General features: G+C 30.1%; 1 protein-coding gene across 1 annotated transcript in view; it reads right to left on the bottom strand.

Annotated features, from left to right (window-relative positions):
- The window catches only part of LOTGIDRAFT_162975 (hypothetical protein), a gene marked incomplete at both ends in the record, with an annotated part of 30,684 nt that extends 14,714 nt beyond the window's left edge, over positions 1 to 15,970 (bottom strand). The window contains 3 exons of the mRNA XM_009059037.1: positions 293 to 325; positions 2,978 to 3,069; positions 15,919 to 15,970. Coding sequence (XP_009057285.1) covers positions 293 to 325; positions 2,978 to 3,069; positions 15,919 to 15,970 — 177 coding nt within the window. The remainder of the gene's footprint in view (positions 1 to 292; positions 326 to 2,977; positions 3,070 to 15,918) is intronic.
- Positions 15,971 to 18,131: the final 2,161 nt, after the last annotated feature.

Below are 18,131 nucleotides of genomic sequence, written 5' to 3'. Positions count from 1 at the left end.
GCATTTTGTCTGAACAACAGCACCAAACATTTTGTTTGAACAACAGCACCAAACATTTTGTCTGAACAACAACACCAAGCATTTTGCCTGAACATTTAACATTTTCAAATTTGAAGAAATTGAAAAGTATTAATTAATATATTCAGTTGATAATTAAAGAAATGAGATACAGACTGACATGTACTTTATCTTGATAAATAAATTGACAATAAAAATAAAGTTATAATAATAAATACAGAGAGAGGAGAGTGATTTCTGAGTGAACTGTAGATCTAAACATATCTTATCTCACCTGTATACCATATGACAGCAGACGTATAGATACCTGAGAATACATCACAATTACTACAAATGTTACATAAACATTCAAACACGTTTTTAAACTTTCAATTCTTAATGTTAAATGAAAATTAAGTGAGATTTACACCCTATTTTCTGCCCCTGATTGGCCTAATGAAAACAGGTACACAATGCAGTGTACAATGAGAAAATGAGCTTTGTCGATTATCAACTGTTAAGAGATCTTTAAAGTGCACAGCCTGTAGCCCAAATGACTAAAGAATTTCACCATGTCATCCCCCCCCTCGGAGGACTTGCATCACTGGAGGGAAACGAGTTGAAAAATCCAAAAGTATTTTCTCACCCTATGCCAGTTGTGAGCCAATCTTAAGTACATCTCTAACATTATCAAATTATTTATGAACATTGCACGAAATTAAATGCAGAAATCTATTTAGTGCTTTCTTGTCTCAACAGTCTTTCAAGACTCGATTAACATTAGGATGTAAACTTTTGTTATCGTTAAACTTCTGGCAGTGTTTTCTAGATTGAAGACTAAAGGGAGAAAACCTACATGTTATATATCAGACAACAAATGACTCTTTGGTATAGTTTTAATGTTTAAAAATGAAGTACAACTCATGTTTGATATTTTCTTTCCCTTTCCTTACTCTGAAATTTAATACGTTTTGTTATACACAAATGAATCTTGTGAAATATTTTATCAAGACTACCTGTAACGTAAAAGTCAAACTCTTGAAGAACAACAGACTTGCTTCAAGACAACATTCAAATCTTGGGCGCCATGGCAAGTTATGCATGTTTTTCATGAAAATATTGATTTGTGAAAGCCTTTCCCAGATACTTTCAATTAATGACAGTAGCCTCCAATGATATACTGGCAATGCTAGCCCATAACCAAAGTAACTAACACAGTATGGTAAGAGTCATGGTAAGAGTCATGGTAAGAGTCGTGAAGATTTGAACAGATGTCATAGTTCTTAAAATCATACAAATAATCAATCTAATTAAAACTCAATGCCAAGAAGATTCCAGGGACTCGCTGGAAAAGAACAGAGCTTAGGAATCAAAATTGCTATTCAAACAAATACAAAATTGTTTGTTTTTAGAACTGTCTATGTTTAATTGCCATCATCCATGAAATATCATCCATGAAAAAAGACAACAAATCAAATGTCAACCAAAAAACAAAGTTATATAAAGCTAACTGAAGTTTCACAAACAAATCAACAAGAGTAAACGTACAACTATAAAAGAGAGAAAGTTGTAAGTTCAAATCAACACAATTCAGTAGGTAAATATCAAATATTCCAAATATTCTACACCAGTCAGCCAAGTTTTAAGTCTGAAAAGTCTAGTTCAAATATTTATAACATAACATTAAAGATACCTTTCTACCAGACTTGATTTGTGCTTGTTGATCTCATTAAATATTAGATATTCAAATTTATTGCAAAATAAGGTCATAAATATAATAAACATTGTACAAAATTGGTAAAATTGTATCTCCATCAAAATTGTTTTCCAAATGAACTGGAACAAAAATTGTCCTAATAATTCAAGTCTACTTTGTACATTATCAAGAACTGAAAAGCAGTTTTGATTATCCTGACGCTCAAAAATTGAACAAGTGGATTTGGCTATAAGTCAAAATAATGATTTCATGGATTATGTGCAATTAAATACAGATAAGAAGTATGTGAACAACTTAGGTTCACTGTTAGGGATCTTTTCTACCAGCTGGTCCTTGTCTAAACCTCTTTGCATTTTCCCAGATTATCTGTACCTATTTACAGCTGAGTTATTCCAGTCATCCTGATCTAGATCAGAACCCACAGTCACCATTTGCTTGACATAACCAAGCAAATGACGTCATTTAATGAAAGTGCTTTAGAACCTTACAAACCTCTTATCTGGGATGCTAACTTTAATATTTGCATTTTATTTAAAATTCCAGTCAGAACTTCCTTAAATGCACAATTTTAACAAAGATTAAAGAGTTTTTTCTGCAAGTGGCACCTTCGTGTTTAATACTGCATTTATCTTCAAGATTTAGCTAACAAAGTAAACTTCTTAAATGTAAATCCAAACATGCTTTGTATACACTTCACTTCATTTTAAAACAAATGTTTGAAACAAGTGAGATCTAATTTACCAGTTACATTAACAAAAGAAAATGGAGGAAAAGATTAATAGTAACTTGTTAATATCTTGAACGCATTAAAATGTGGAAATCTTCAGTCTTTGATATTTTGAAATAATGAAATATTGCACATAATTCTAATCTAAGTGATTTTTTGACAACAACATTTAACAATTAAGCGATGCGACAAAAATGTCCATTGTTTCCAAATTAAAATATGGGACCATTGTTAACTTTATCCAAATAGCTATGTATGAGGCTACGACCACTTAAAACAACTTTTTCATGACAGAGGGGTTTGTACCTTATAACAACTAACAACTCAGTTTCATAAGAAATGTCTTTGAAACGTATGACCGCTATTCTTATTTGCAACCATACACAAGCTGGTGATCCCTATGATCTGAGTGCCCCTATACAGTCTTACATACTGTAGTCAAAACACAATCGTAGTACTTAATAATATTGGAAAATATCTTGAGATATAAGACAGTAATCAATAATGTAATGAAATTAAACTAAGTTTAAACTTACCCTCTTGGAAGACCAGATGTATCCTTTCCTCCTGACAGCAGGCTGCCGTCTTAATACTAACTCTGTATCTTCCTCGTCCTCAGACATTATTTCTGAAAAAACAAAAAAGTTTTCAGAATTTTTGGTCGGCTTCAATCAGGTTTCTTACATGGTTAAGGGTCAGTCAATGTATCGTGTACTAAGGAAGAAGACAGTATATCATGTTCTTTCAGTTGACGCGGAATTCCTTATGCATCATAGGGTGGTACAGTCACGAGGCTGGTGATGTACATACACGAAACATACACACATTCAGCGATTTTTAATCACCCAAAAAGAAATTTACCAAAGTTTCTGGAGTAACATTAAAATAGGCATCTGCTTGTCTAACATGAATATATCAAGAATTACAAGACAGATTTCACAGATCCTCTTTACTAGCTTAACCTCTTGACAATAGTTTTAGAAGGAAGAAATTAAAAATGTACTTGACATTGTTAGAATGAAACTTATTTTATATCTTTAATTTCCTTGAACCTTTTTATCAATTCACAATATTCACCAACCTTTTCCTGTATTTGTTTACAAATAAACAACAACAAATTATCAAAGGCATTTAGGTGTCTAAACAAAGCAAATCTCTTTTAATTAATGAATGACAAATTAAACCTCTGTTTTTAATACAATTTCTATTGAAACCTAAATCTTGGTTACAAACCCAAATTATGAAAATTGATAAAATGAAAGCCAGCATTTGACAAACCCTCGAAGGCACACGCCATGGCATCAGAAATATTCTCCTTCTGAGCCAAATAATTACTAGTCAGTAACAGAAATCATTTGTCAAAGGTGAACACCTTGATAATTTAGGATTAATGTCATAAATCACATTTCTAATCTTTACAATTGGAAATTGCCTTGATTGATGTGATGCATGTAAGAAGGGCTGACATAGAAAAAGCGTCTAGTCTTTCGGATGGGACAATAAACCGAGGCCCCGTATGTTGGAAATTGAAAAAAGAGCATGCTAATGCTGCTGTCCTGGCATATCAAAATATTGTAAAGAGCCAAAATGAATATGCAAATCTCTCTTATTTTAAATAATTATTAATCTTAATGTATGATTATGAGATCTACCCTTCAATATGTCCTTAGACACAAGGTAAACAAAATACAACATCAATATCACAGAGGGTCAGACACTTCGAATTAAACAATATTTATTATGTAAAAATCATATTGACATGATTCGCTGAGAATTCGCTGTGAAAATCAAACATCTTTCATTATATTAAGAGAATATACTCTATTCAATAGAGAATAATGAATTTCATACTCTTTTTCTTGTTCTTATTTTGATATGTCACTGAAAATTGTCAATGGACATCGTTTAGAATTGAAACCAAAGAAAACTTTCAATGCCCATGCTTTTGAAATGAATGGAGTTTAAAGTCCTACTTTTCTGCACCATGTGGGCTAATGAAGACGGGTAACGCGCCATGCAAGGTGTATTGAGGGAAATTTTGCCAGGACAGTGATTTTAGCCTGCTCTTTTCGATTTCCAACTGTCGAGCAATCTTTCACTTTCACAGCCTATAGCACACGGGGCCTCGGTTTATTGTTTCATCCTAATAACTAGATGCTTTTTTCATTTCAGCACCATTTACCTGTATCACTGACAGGGGTTAAACTGGGTTGAAAAATCTGAAGGTATTATCTTGACCAATGTCGGGATTGAACCTTCAAGTTAGCGAACAATCGTCTAACTCACTGAGCCACTGTGCCATGCCTTTGAGAGTCGGCTAGTATCTGGTCTCTCAAAACCATCCAAACACATTAAGAACTAGCTGGCCAGGATTCCATGCCAGAGGTGGACGTCCTTCCCTGTCCCTCAAAGGCAAAACAATCATACTGTTCTAACAAACATCAAAAAAATGTAAGAAAATAAAACAAAAATTAAATTGAAAGGAAAGATAAAGAGAGCAAAAGTTAAGCTAATATAAACAATTTTAGTAAATATCTCTTAAATTTAATTTTATTTCAGAAGATCAATGGCCTTCATCATATTTAGTTTGGCAGACGGCTTTATTTCTACAGTAATATCTCTCTAATACTCCATTAAACATTATTGTCTCTTGATCATCATACACACATCTTCTCTCATCAAATAATGATACATATCTCAATACATCATAGGATGGGTAAACTTTGTATCAAGGACTTGGTGAATTTCTTGCCAAACCTTTTCTACATCTTTAACTGGTCAAACTTGTTGATTTATTTTACAAAGGAATGAGAAATTCAACTATCACAGGGTGGTTCTCTCAAAAGATGACAACTTGTTTAAAGTGCAATATGATTCAACTTCAACTGATGACCACACAGTTGAATTATAAACTAGCTTTATACCCTCTTCAGTGGCACAAATTACAAATCTTAGGTAGTGTCTACCATTCATGCTTGCACATCTTCATAACTCGCCTGTATTTCCTCATAAAGTGGTCACATCAAAAGGTACCACGTTTTTTAAAAAAATTGTCAATTAAAAAGAAGAATAACAACAAGATAGTGTACAAAACAAATCTCTTTTAAAACAGGACAAAAAAAATCATTAAAATAATCTGACAAACCTTGAACAAAATAATCAAAAATCATCAAAATTAATCCACAAAATATGTTAAATTAATCCATAATTTTCTTTTTTACTTTCCTTTCCACTGATATAATAAATGGAATTGTTATTTTAATGGGTATATATGTCAAATACCTCCAAATGTTTCATATAACACCATTTAAACAGTGAAATCTTTGTATTGTAATATAAGACAGTCAAAGTGTTAAAATAAAAATAAAGAGTTGAAACTACCCATCCTGGTGGAAATAGATAAAGGAAATATATTAATAACATTTCAAGTAGGAGTGAGAACACAAAGATATTGTTACCAAATTAGAGTGAAACCCAAATATTCAGTAGCCTACTTTTTCCGTTGCCAAATTAGAACATGTTTTAGGGCATAGGCACAACTCACATACTAAATACTGTGTCAAACTAGCCAGCAGATTATTTGGCACAATGACCATGGTAGCTCAGTTGGTAGAAAATTTGAAAATTTCCCCCTGCCTTATGATTAAGGGCTTCAGTAGCTCCAAAATCAGATGGTCTCTCCTTATTCATTTAGATACAGCCCATCTTTATCCTGTAGATATACCAGATCTGATAAGAAAAGTGTGTGGATAAGGGAGTGTATACTATTTGCCTCACATAATACTTCCTATTTACATCACACATCATGTTTTATATTGTATTTACATCACATCATGCTCATATAATGCCTACATGCCTATTATTTACATCACATCATGCCTAATATTCACATCGCATTATGCCTACATGCTAACCATTTACATCACATCATGCCTACATGCCAACCATTTACATCACATCATGCCTACATGCTAATCATTTATGTCACACCATGCCTACATGCCAACCATTTACATCACATCATGCCTACATGCCAACCATTTACATCACATCATGCCTACATGCTAATCATTCACATCACATCATGCCGCCATTCCAACCATTTACATCACATCATGCCTACATGTTAACCATTTACATCACATCATGCCTACATGTCAACCATTTACATCACATCATGCCTATGTACCTGCCTACTATTTACTGGTATCTTATGTGATGCATCTTATGTGATGCAAGCAAAGTTCGTAGAGGAAACGTCTTAAAACGTTTTCGGGAAATTGCAGCAACCACAGACGTCTGATTGAAAATTGGAATGTGGAAATTGATGCTATCTGTGTCCCTATTACATCACTATTTACATCACGTCAAGAGCATATAAGAATTTAGCTGAATGTCAAAGCTGCATATTACATAGCAACTAAAGCAAAATAAAAAATATTGTATTCAAAAAAATATAAGTCATATAGCTGTCAGTCTTGATGAGGTTTGACAATTCTATGTAATTTGAATAATAGAACCAGTACAAGTAAACAGAAACTAGAGATATATGTCAATACTCAATATATTTATCCTTGAAACAACTTATCCATTTTCACCACTTTGAATATTGAAATAGTCACTAAATAACTGTATAAATACATACTAATGAAAGTTGGGAAATCTTGAAGGAGAAATGGTAGAAAAAAATTTCATTTTGTGAACAAAATTTCAGAGCTTTTTTCCCTTTCATTTTTTCCATCCAAGGCCTGTACATTTAGGAGAATCAACACTCCTTGGTGGAATTTAATAAATGTCTGGAAGAATGCTTGTTTTCATTCTGCAAAAAGCTCAAGACAGCTAATAAAGAAAACAATTTCGAAGCGTAATGTATCAATTTGAGAGTGAAATTTTAATTTTGAAAAGTGACACATAGGATTATTTTTATTAGATAGCAAGTTTATTTCACTCAAATTTGTACAGTAGTTTCTTTCAGCTTCCAATAAGCTAAAAATTTACATAAATCTTTTTAATAGTTTTGTTGTTAAAAAACAGCTGGATTTTTTTTGTTATAAATATCAGATAGTGAAGGGACACTTTTCTCTAGATTGTGGTGTATAGATTTCACAGAAATTTTTCGACTTACAAAAAGGATTGAATGTTCCTTTAAATTTTAGAAAATAAATTTGATGAAAATATGTGATTTTATTACAGGCTTAACTCACATTTATCTAAAACTTAATCCATTAATTCTAAATCTCAAATAAACTCTCTATTTTATAAAAATATAATCCAATTAAATATTTATCTCCATCCCTAAATCATAACATCCTCGAGATGAGGACACACGCTAAACATAAACTTCTTGTGTATATCTATCATAATAATTATCTACATTCTTGGTTTCGCTTCACTTACTATTAATATAAGAATCACATTTCATAAGGGACGAAGAACCATATAACATTATATACTTCTATATTGCCTAAATATACCTCTATTTATGTTGTCATGTTATTTAGTTATAATTTTCATAACATAACTTTCATTTTCATGACATTTATTATAAAATACATAACTGAATTTCTGTAATACTCGATTTTATTATCAGTTGAAATTTTCATAACATAACTTACATTTTCATGACATTTATTATAAAATACATAACTGAATTTCTGTAATACTCGATTTTATTATCATTTATAATTTTCATAACATAACTTTCATTTTCATGACATTTATTATAAAATACATAACTGAATTTCTGTAATACTCGATTTTATTATCAGTTATAATTTTCATAATATAATTTTCATTTTCATGACATTTATTATAAAATACATGACTGAATTTCTGTAATGATCGATTTTATTATCAGTTATAATTTTCGTAATATAATTTTCATTTTCATGACATTTATTATAAAATACATGACTGAATTTCTGTAATGATCGATTTTATTATCAGTTAAAATTTTCATAACATAACTTTCATTTTCATGACATTTATTATAAAATACATAACTGAATTTCTGTAATGATCGATTTTATTATCAGTTATAATTTTCATAATATAACTTTCATTTTCATGACATTTATTATAAAATACATAACTGAATTTCTGTAATGATCGATTTTATTATCAGTTAAAATTTTCATAACATAACTTTCATTTTCATGACATTTATTATAAAATACATAACTGAATTTCTGTAATGATCGATTTTATTATCAGTTATAATTTTCATAATATAACTTTCATTTTCATGACATTTATTATAAAATACATAACTGAATTTCTGTAATGATCGATTTTATTATCAGTTATAATTTTCATAATATAACTTTCATTTTCATGACATTTATTATAAAATACATAACTGAATTTCTGTAATGATCGATTTTATTATCAGTTATAATTTTCATAATATAACTTTCATTTTCATGACATTTATTATAAAATACATAACTGAATTTCTGTAATGATCGATTTTATTATCAGTTATAATTTTCATAAAATAACTTTCATTTTCATGACATTTATTATAAAATACATAACTGAATTTCTGTAATGATCGATTTTATTATCAGTTAAAGTTTTCATAACATAAATCAATTATAATTATGTAACCGATTATTTTTTACTTCTAAAATGCTTGATTTTATTATCATTTAGGGGGTTCACAACATAACTTATCAATTTCTGAATTAGAAAATATACTAACAGGGCAAAAATTATGAAAGTGATTAATTTTTATTTCTATAATGCTTAATTTTATTATCATTTGGGGGGTTCACAACATAACTTGCAATTTCTAATAAGATATGAATCCTACGATTTCTGAATCAAATTAACTTACAAATTTTAAACAGAAGGTGTGAATTATGAAACTTAATTTCTATAATTTGGTCAAGTTTGTAATCACAATTATGTAACAGAAGCTGTTAATTTCTGTTATGTAACAGAATTGTTTGATGAATTCTCAACTTCTGTGTAACAGTATTTTTCAGTGTGCACAAATATTTCCTGAAAATCATTTTTTTAACATTAAAAAATATTAAACATACCTGATTCCTAGTATTCCAATTTATAAAGGTTCCAAAATATTGGTAATACTTTTCATGATAACCTATACAATCTTGTACATATACATAAAATTATAACCCATAAAATACAAAATTTCCATAAGGATCACTTCTAAAATAATCTATAACCTCTCCTTTTGAAGCTACCTTATAAATTAGCTCTTTAAATTTTATCCCAAAAAATGTTCCATAGTTTGCATAGATGTTAGATCACAACACAAAAACACTAGGTTTTCACAAAAATCATAAATCCTTTTAAACACTAAAAATATCCAATGGTTAACGATTCAGTGTTAAAACACTGATTAACAGAACCACAATGGCCAAAAACAACTCAGTTACAGAAACTTAACGGTCCGACTACAGAACAAGTAATTCATTGAATAGACACAAGTGTCTAATGTTGACATTTCGGACTTAGCTACTTTCTTCAGTCAACTTTCAATGTATGTGGACAAGCAAGTATCGAACATACACAAAGTTGTCAGAAGCTAGTCGCACCCAGAAACTAAATTATCTAAATGGGACGACAGCAACCAGTTTTTCTGTCAATGTTGTTGAGCTAACAGTAGTAAACAAGGTCGAATTTAGAGAAACAATATAAATTTATATTACAATGATAATATTTATCACTCAGACACCCTAGGTTAAAGGGGCAGTCCAACATAAAACCTAATTTTTGATGATAAATTAGAATTATTACATAAAAAAGAGATAAAACATTTTATATTTTCTAAAACATCTTATTTCAGTGCTTTTTGTTATTTATGTGGAGATAAAAGAGCACAGTATGACACAGAATAAATTTGATAAAACATTTGGCATTTTCTTAAACATCGTTGTATTTCAGAATTTGTTAAAATTTATGTAGAGATGAAAGGGGCGATGCAACTTGATACATATTTTTTAAGATGAATACCCCTTATCACATACAACAAATTTGACAATAATAAAACATATTTTATTTAGGTATGGGTGAAACCAAGGCTAAAACTTTTGATTTGTATTCTAGACACCTGATACCCCCTTTTCCATTATGAAATACTTACTAACTTATGATTGATATACCTCCTCATATGAAAAGTTAATTATCTGCTACCAATGTTTTGCCAGTATGTTTTTTGGACATTAGGCTTTGTTTGTTTTGTGGTTTGGATCGTTAGTATTAAGGTTATTTATTCAACTAAATTTGAAATTTTTTTTCACAAATATTGAATGATCAGTTTCAATTCATGTTACTAAAGCTCATTTTCTGCTCTTATATGCTTTTTGGATATAAGATATACCTTCAGGCCAGATTAATTACAGGAATTAATTCCCAATGTTTTGACTTGAATGAACATATAAACTCTCTTTCAGTAGTAAGAAGACAACCATGACAATATTCTACAGCCTTTGTGAGGTTCTATAACATGGGGAGCTGGCTTTTAACATGACGTCATTTTTCTTTATCAAACAAATGATGACTATGTTCAAATCTTGATTTGCTTGTAAAATCCGATGACCTTGAATAACTCTTCATCATAAATTCAGGCAATCTAGCTGTAAATTGGTGTGGATAATCAGGGAATGATCAATGCCAAGAGTTTAGTCAAGGACCAGCTGGTAGAAAGGATATTTAATTGTGAGTCTTGTTATTGTTATCCTTGTAAAATACAGTTGTTTCTTTCTGGACTCAAAATACATAATTTCTAGACAATATTGCAATATACAGTTGATGTACCCCTTTAAATCTGAAGTTGATTAAGTTCAATCAAATGTCAATTTATAATTTATATCTTAAAATCACTTTTCATATATAAATTATAACCCTTTAATCTCTTATTTTATACCTAAAATAATGATAATCTATCATTTTAACAAGTATACAGGTTCAAAAGTTTATATCTTTATAAGTGAGTGATGAGAAATGGAGTTTTACACCCTACTATTTCAATGAAGGTGACAATTTGTCAAGTTAGTGCCATAAGAAAAAATTAGTCTGAATAATTATATATTGATTTAACAAGGGTGTGACAGTCAGACCATCTTGAGCACATTTTCTCCTTTGTTCTCCACAATCAATTTGATCAATCAGCAATCAAGTAACATATCACAAGGCAGTAAGGAAAAGCTATTGGACTTTGCATCGTAAGAATCACTTTCATTTTATAATTTGCAAAAATGATTTCCATTGGTTACAAACTGAATCCTTAACCAATTAAAATTAGTGACAAGAATATAGCCCTCTTGTATCAAAGGCTAAATTTTATTTCATGGACACATGATGAGACAATCTAAGAGAAATCAAAATATCCCAACTTTTTAGATTTTTATTGATTGATGTTCCTTAATGGTAAACGACACCTACTTCAGATTTTGAATCTAAAAAGTGTTACTATTGATCAGCTGAATCAGAATCGACTGAGTCAATAATCATACATTACAAATACTATGATACACATGGTTAAAGAAATGCAGGTTTGAACGTCAAAATCTATTTTCATTATGCAGTATATAGACTCCACCCTGTTAAACCTTGAACTATTCAAATTCTATTCAATCATGATTTAAGTTATTTCTATTCAAGCATAACATAACATTATTAGTTACTGCAATTCAATCATATAACATTACTAGTTACTGTAATTCAATCATAACATTACTAGTTACTGTAATTCAATCATATAACATTACTAGTTACTGTAATTCAATCATAACATTACTAGTAACTGTAATTCAATCATAACATTACTAGTTACTGTTATTCAATCATAAACATTACTAGTTACTGTAATTCAATCATAAACATTACTTGTTACATTATTCCATCATAACATTACTAGTTACTGTTATTCAATCATAACATTACTATTTACTGTAGTTCAATCATAACATTACTAGTTACTGTAATTCAATCATAACATTACTATTTACTGTTATTCAATCATAACATTACTATTTACTGTAATTCAATCATAACATTACTATTTTCTGTTATTCAATCATAACATTACTAGTTACTGTAATTCAATCATAACATTACTAGTTACTGTAATTCAATCTTAACATTACTAGTTACTGTAATTCAATCATAACATTACTAGTTACTGTTATTCAATCATAACATTACTAGTTACTGTAATTCAATCATAACATTACTAGTTACTGTTATTCAATCAATAACATTACTAGTTACTGTAATTTAATCATAACATTACTAGTTACTGTAATTCAATCAATAACATTAATATTTATTTGAGAATAAATTATTGTTTCCACAATTATATTTTTTATTAAGATTGTTCTCCCTAGTGTAATGCATTTAATCTCACCATTCAAAAGTTAAATAAAAAAAAAAACAGGGTAAAAAAAAAAGAAACAAAAATATTTTTCTGAAATAAGTTGGATGACTAAGTTTAAACTTCAAGAAAGCTACATTAACTTTCAATGCCATTAATCTCAAATCCACCCACACTATTAATAATATCATCAAACCAAACTTGATGTTGGGAACTCAAACAATAATTAGAATAATTTGGTTGAAGAAGTTCTCAATATTTGACTAGGGTGATGTTTAGAACTCACCTGTCCTGACCTAACCTAAATACAGGTAAAATTCTTTACAAACTATATAAGATAACACACCTTTGAGTAGGATGATATATTTTGGTTTGACAATTGCATATGACGTCACAAGTAACATCAGTCTAATAATATATATTGCTATCACACTAAGGTGCAAAACGCCTTTGTTGTCAAGTTTTTGACCTGCCTGGAGCCCTGTTGTCTTACATACCAATGATTCACATTGTTGAAAGTAATTAATTTACATTTAAATTCAGGGTTTAATTATTAATCAACATTTCCATGCCAGCAAAACATAAGTTTTTTTAAATTAATCAATAACCAGTTGGTTCTTGAAAAAAGTTTCTTTTATTGAATTTCTACCTGTAATTTCTTTTTCTAAGAATTTGTCACACCTGTGAAAATTTCTGAGTCTATAAAATTAAATCTATTCCATAAATAAGAGAGTACCGGTACATTGTAAAAATTAAACATGTAAATTGTCTGTCAGTAGATTATGATTTCAGATTCAGAAAAAGAAAATATGTATTCATTTCTGTACCTTTCAACAACTATAATATTTTTTTTCCAAGTTTTTTCCCAAATAAAAACTTTTTAGCAAACTCAAAATGCTACTCATGCTGTTAGGTAAAATATATCCTATAACAATTGTGGCAGTCATGGACACAACTTTTCATATTTCCATTCTCAATTGAGAGTCTCAACTTGAGACAGTAGTTTCATTGTAGGAAATTGTAAAAATTAACCCTAAAGTGTTACTAATAATTTGAAAATCAAATACATTTTCGAAAATAGTCCTATAACTTAATAACCTAAATCTAAATCTTAAATTTTTGAATGTGTTTGTACTACATTTAAGATAAGCGCATGCATCATCTTAATGTTTACTTGTACACATGACATTCAGGCTTGACTCTTTAAAAAAAGAAAGTAAAAATAGTCTACCTTTAATTACATCCATGGACCCAATGTATCCTGGTGTCCTCACTTAACCTTTTACTACGTCATAACATAGGATTATCCTTATCCTTAATGACATACCCTACACAAATATCCATTATTAACACTAACTAATCCATAAGTTATATATCAACATTAATCCAGTTTAACACTACAGCCAAGACAACACTTATCATTTAAAGTCTTGGTCATATAGTTTCAGTTGGCCACACATGGTTTCATTGTTGATAAATAGTTCAAATTTACATATCAATAATCACATAAGTACTACCATACGCATAGTAACTACAATCTTACAATCTTTAGTTAGACAGTTTCTTTATACATTTATTCAGGTTTATAAGAAGGTGTAAGGTTATTTATTCATTCATTCATTCATTGGATGTTTGTTTATGTATTTATAAAAGTTTTGATCTTTTACTTTTAAAGGTAGTGTACAGTATATGTGAAATCATTGTAAAGTCATGGTAATACATAAATTTCTTTACTTCGTCTAAGTCTAATATGGATTTTTTTTCCTTATTGAAATCATTATATACTAGCCAAGCGGTTTTCGTCCTGTTTTTGTATGCGTCCCCGAATCGAATCAGCATGAAAATGATGTCCCCAAAAATTGAAAGTATATCTATGATTGGATACCAGGTACGTTCTCACATAGTTTGATAGTAATAAATCTCTAGACTTCTAGACAATGTTAATTTAGGCTGTGTATAGTGTAGTCATCATATGAGATGTTATATATTGTAGTTGGATAGTTTTTATTTTTCACAGCATGAGACACATCAAATGTCCCCAAAGAAAAGTGCAAATGCCCCTGCCTGACCAGTGACCATTTCATCATATCACATTAGTATAGGTTGTCGAGCAAAGAAATTACATGAAGATCAATTGTTGAGAAATGGAAGAGACTGTAGCTCAAACAGATAAAGTGTTTAAATTCTTATGACATCATCTTCCTATTTTCCCAGTAGGACCCTGTTTTACAATCTGACAACACAACAAATTTCAGAGCAAAAGCATTGATTTTCAAATGGCGGTAAAATTTCCAGAATAAGGTTGTATATTACTTCAAGGCAACCATGACCATCACATAGTTCCCAACCTGGAGTGTTTTCACCCCCTGGGGGTGTGGGACTAGGGTGTCAGGGGCACCTCACATCATCGCATGCTGCAAATAAGGATGAAACAAATTTTTGAGGGTGTGAAAGATCCAGGTGATTGCTCCAGGGGTGTGAAGGCTGAAAAAAGTTGGGAACCACTGTCACAGTACCTTCACTAATTAAATAAATACCAATAGGGTGTCACAGTGGTATGATAAAAGTTCAATATAATTTTCACAGTAATAAAACCAATTAGGAGAAAATACTGACACCTTTCCTCTAAATAATGCTAAATACCCTATACTATCTTCAACTTAAATTTTGTCTAAAGCTATTTTCTTAGTTTCCTGTTCACACAATTTGTGTAGAAATATTTGACAATGGAGGGAGAGACTGGTGAGGGGGGGTGGGGACCTTCCGAATGTTAGTTAGAGAAGTACTTATCATTATGATAGTCAATTCAACATAAACAAATTTATCAGTGGCCATCTTAGATCTCTTGTACTTCTAGTCAGTGAAAATCCAGTATCTTTAATTAAGAAAAATAAATACAAGGGCAGAAGTGACCACAGTTTTTTCATTTGTGAGATTCTCAAAAGCATCTTTTTATGATTGTAAGCCTTATCATCTCCAAAAACACCCATTTTGATAACAACTCAATGATTTGCAATCTGGAATGACTGCACTGGATCCTATATTGAGTAGATGCAGATGCAGATGTGACTATGATATACCACTATACTGTAATGTTAGATAAAATAATTATAATAATGACTAAAAACCTACCTGGTATATTATTAATAATACCTTCCATTAGTATGTTCTTCAATTCAGACATATTTTGAAATAAGATCAGAGATTCCACACATTAATTTCCATTTGCATCAGAATGGTCAAATTACTAACATCATTAATTCAACATGGTTTTTGATGTGTCTTCTGTACAATTCACTAAAACTTCCAAAATTCTACCAAAACTGATATATTGCTCCTATATATTGTTAAGAGTTCCTATATCCAGCAGTAATGCTGCAAGACTTTAAACTCCCAGAATTCAAAATATTGAACACCAATATTTTATTTGAACGTCTGCTTGAACGTCTCAACTTTGGAAGGAACAAATTTTATGATTCACTACACTATCCAATTGAAAACTGCACATTACCCATGGTAAAAGTCTAATGCATGAATACACTCAATTAAGTATGCAACACTAACTATAACATGAATCCTCTCAAATTTGAACTTTTCACATAAAACTTGGTAAAATTGATAGTTGAATAAGCCTGGAGGATGGTACATAATCTATCATAATGACAGTCAGGCAAACCAATAAAAAAATAATCATTTATTTGCCTTGAAGGTCCAATTGAATGTATTAGACTGGTGTTTGATTGAAGGATTTATTTTATTTAATGGCCTATGATTGAGCATGAAACATGAAAATCTTCTTGAAAAATTAGTCAAAAGTCAAAAAATAATGTATTCAATTTAGAGTGGTAGACTATTACACCTTGTACCACCTCTTATCTTTGACAAAATTTCACTGTTATTTATAGATTCCACCTAAAGAGATTGAAATTTTAAAGGGACAGTTAGGCCATTTTTTTTCACCAATCATACTTTCGTCTCAGAAATGGAATTTTTTTTATCTGCGTTTGAATGTTAAAATAACGACACATCAATTTAAGATACTCTGTGATATATAAAAAAAGACCTATGTAGAAATAGTGAGTAAAATTCCTAGTTTGAAAATTAAGTTTAAAATTTTAGTAGCTCTATGGCTCAATGAAAAACAGAAAAAAAATTCAATTTTCAACTTGTTTTATCTGGGGTCTTGAACCATCACATTCATGTCCCCGAAAGAATTTTGCTTATTTGTTTTTTGTTTTGTTTTTTTTAAATATTTTTTTGAAGATGATATTTAACGATAACATTTTTAAGTCATGGCATGATTTGGGATTTAACTGGTACAGTCTCTTTAAATCATGTAAAGAAAAGTGCACTAAATTAAAATTCAAGTAGAAATTGAAATGTTCTGTTATGTTAATGTGTCAATATTTGAAATTCACTGTCACCAACTGATTCAAGTTCCAAGTACACTTAAAGTCACTGTAAGAGGATACATGAGAGGATACATGAGAGAATACATGAGATGAGAATGCAGCAGTCTGATTAAAATGCAAATATTTTGTGTTCAGAAGGTTCCCGTCGGTTGCCTGAGCCGTTAAATTTTTTTACTAGAACATGCCATCACTAATTGCAAATACTCAAGCCAAATAACTTAAACAATAATGACATTAAAATCTATTCAAGTTTATTTGGAATTACAGAAGCCAACCAAAATCTGAATTTTGAAAAGTGCCACTTATGCACATTAAAAACAATATGAATCTCTTGAAAAAGATTTCATGTATTATTTGCAATTAAGTCCCACTAATAATCATATTTTTGCCTAGATTTTGAACACATCAAAAATCTTATCAGAAAATCAAGATGAGATTAATTTTGCGTGTTTTTTTGATGAGGAAAAACTTTGGTTGAAACAAGATGTCCAGAGTATTTACATTGCAAAATCACAATTAAAGGGAGATAACAAAATTATCCCCTCAATCCAAAACTCAGACCAACATAAACTTTCCAGATAGGCCTTCTATGAAATCGTACTTAAAATGATCTAATAATATAGAATACAAATTCTTAATAGTTTTTATAATTCAGTAAGTTAAGGAAACACAATCTTATGGTAGTTTTCTTTGAGTACGTTCACACTTGACCGGCATTTATAAAAATTTCAGGTCCATGCTGACTCAACAAACACAAAAAAAAAAGTTTTTAACTTTTATTTTCATAAAATAATAACACGCCTTACACGGGTTCTATAGGTATAAGGCTTTATATTGTTGAATGATAAGCCTGAAATACATTGTTATATCATATAAATATTTACAATAAAACCATTGTCACCGATCACTTACCTGTCAAAACTTTGATAATTG

Source organism: Lottia gigantea (assembly GCF_000327385.1).
Source record: "Lottia gigantea unplaced genomic scaffold LOTGIsca_37, whole genome shotgun sequence".
Taxonomy (NCBI): Eukaryota; Metazoa; Mollusca; class Gastropoda; family Lottiidae; genus Lottia; species Lottia gigantea.
Note: the sequence above shows the minus strand (reverse complement) of the source record. Positions and strands in the feature narration are given on the sequence as shown.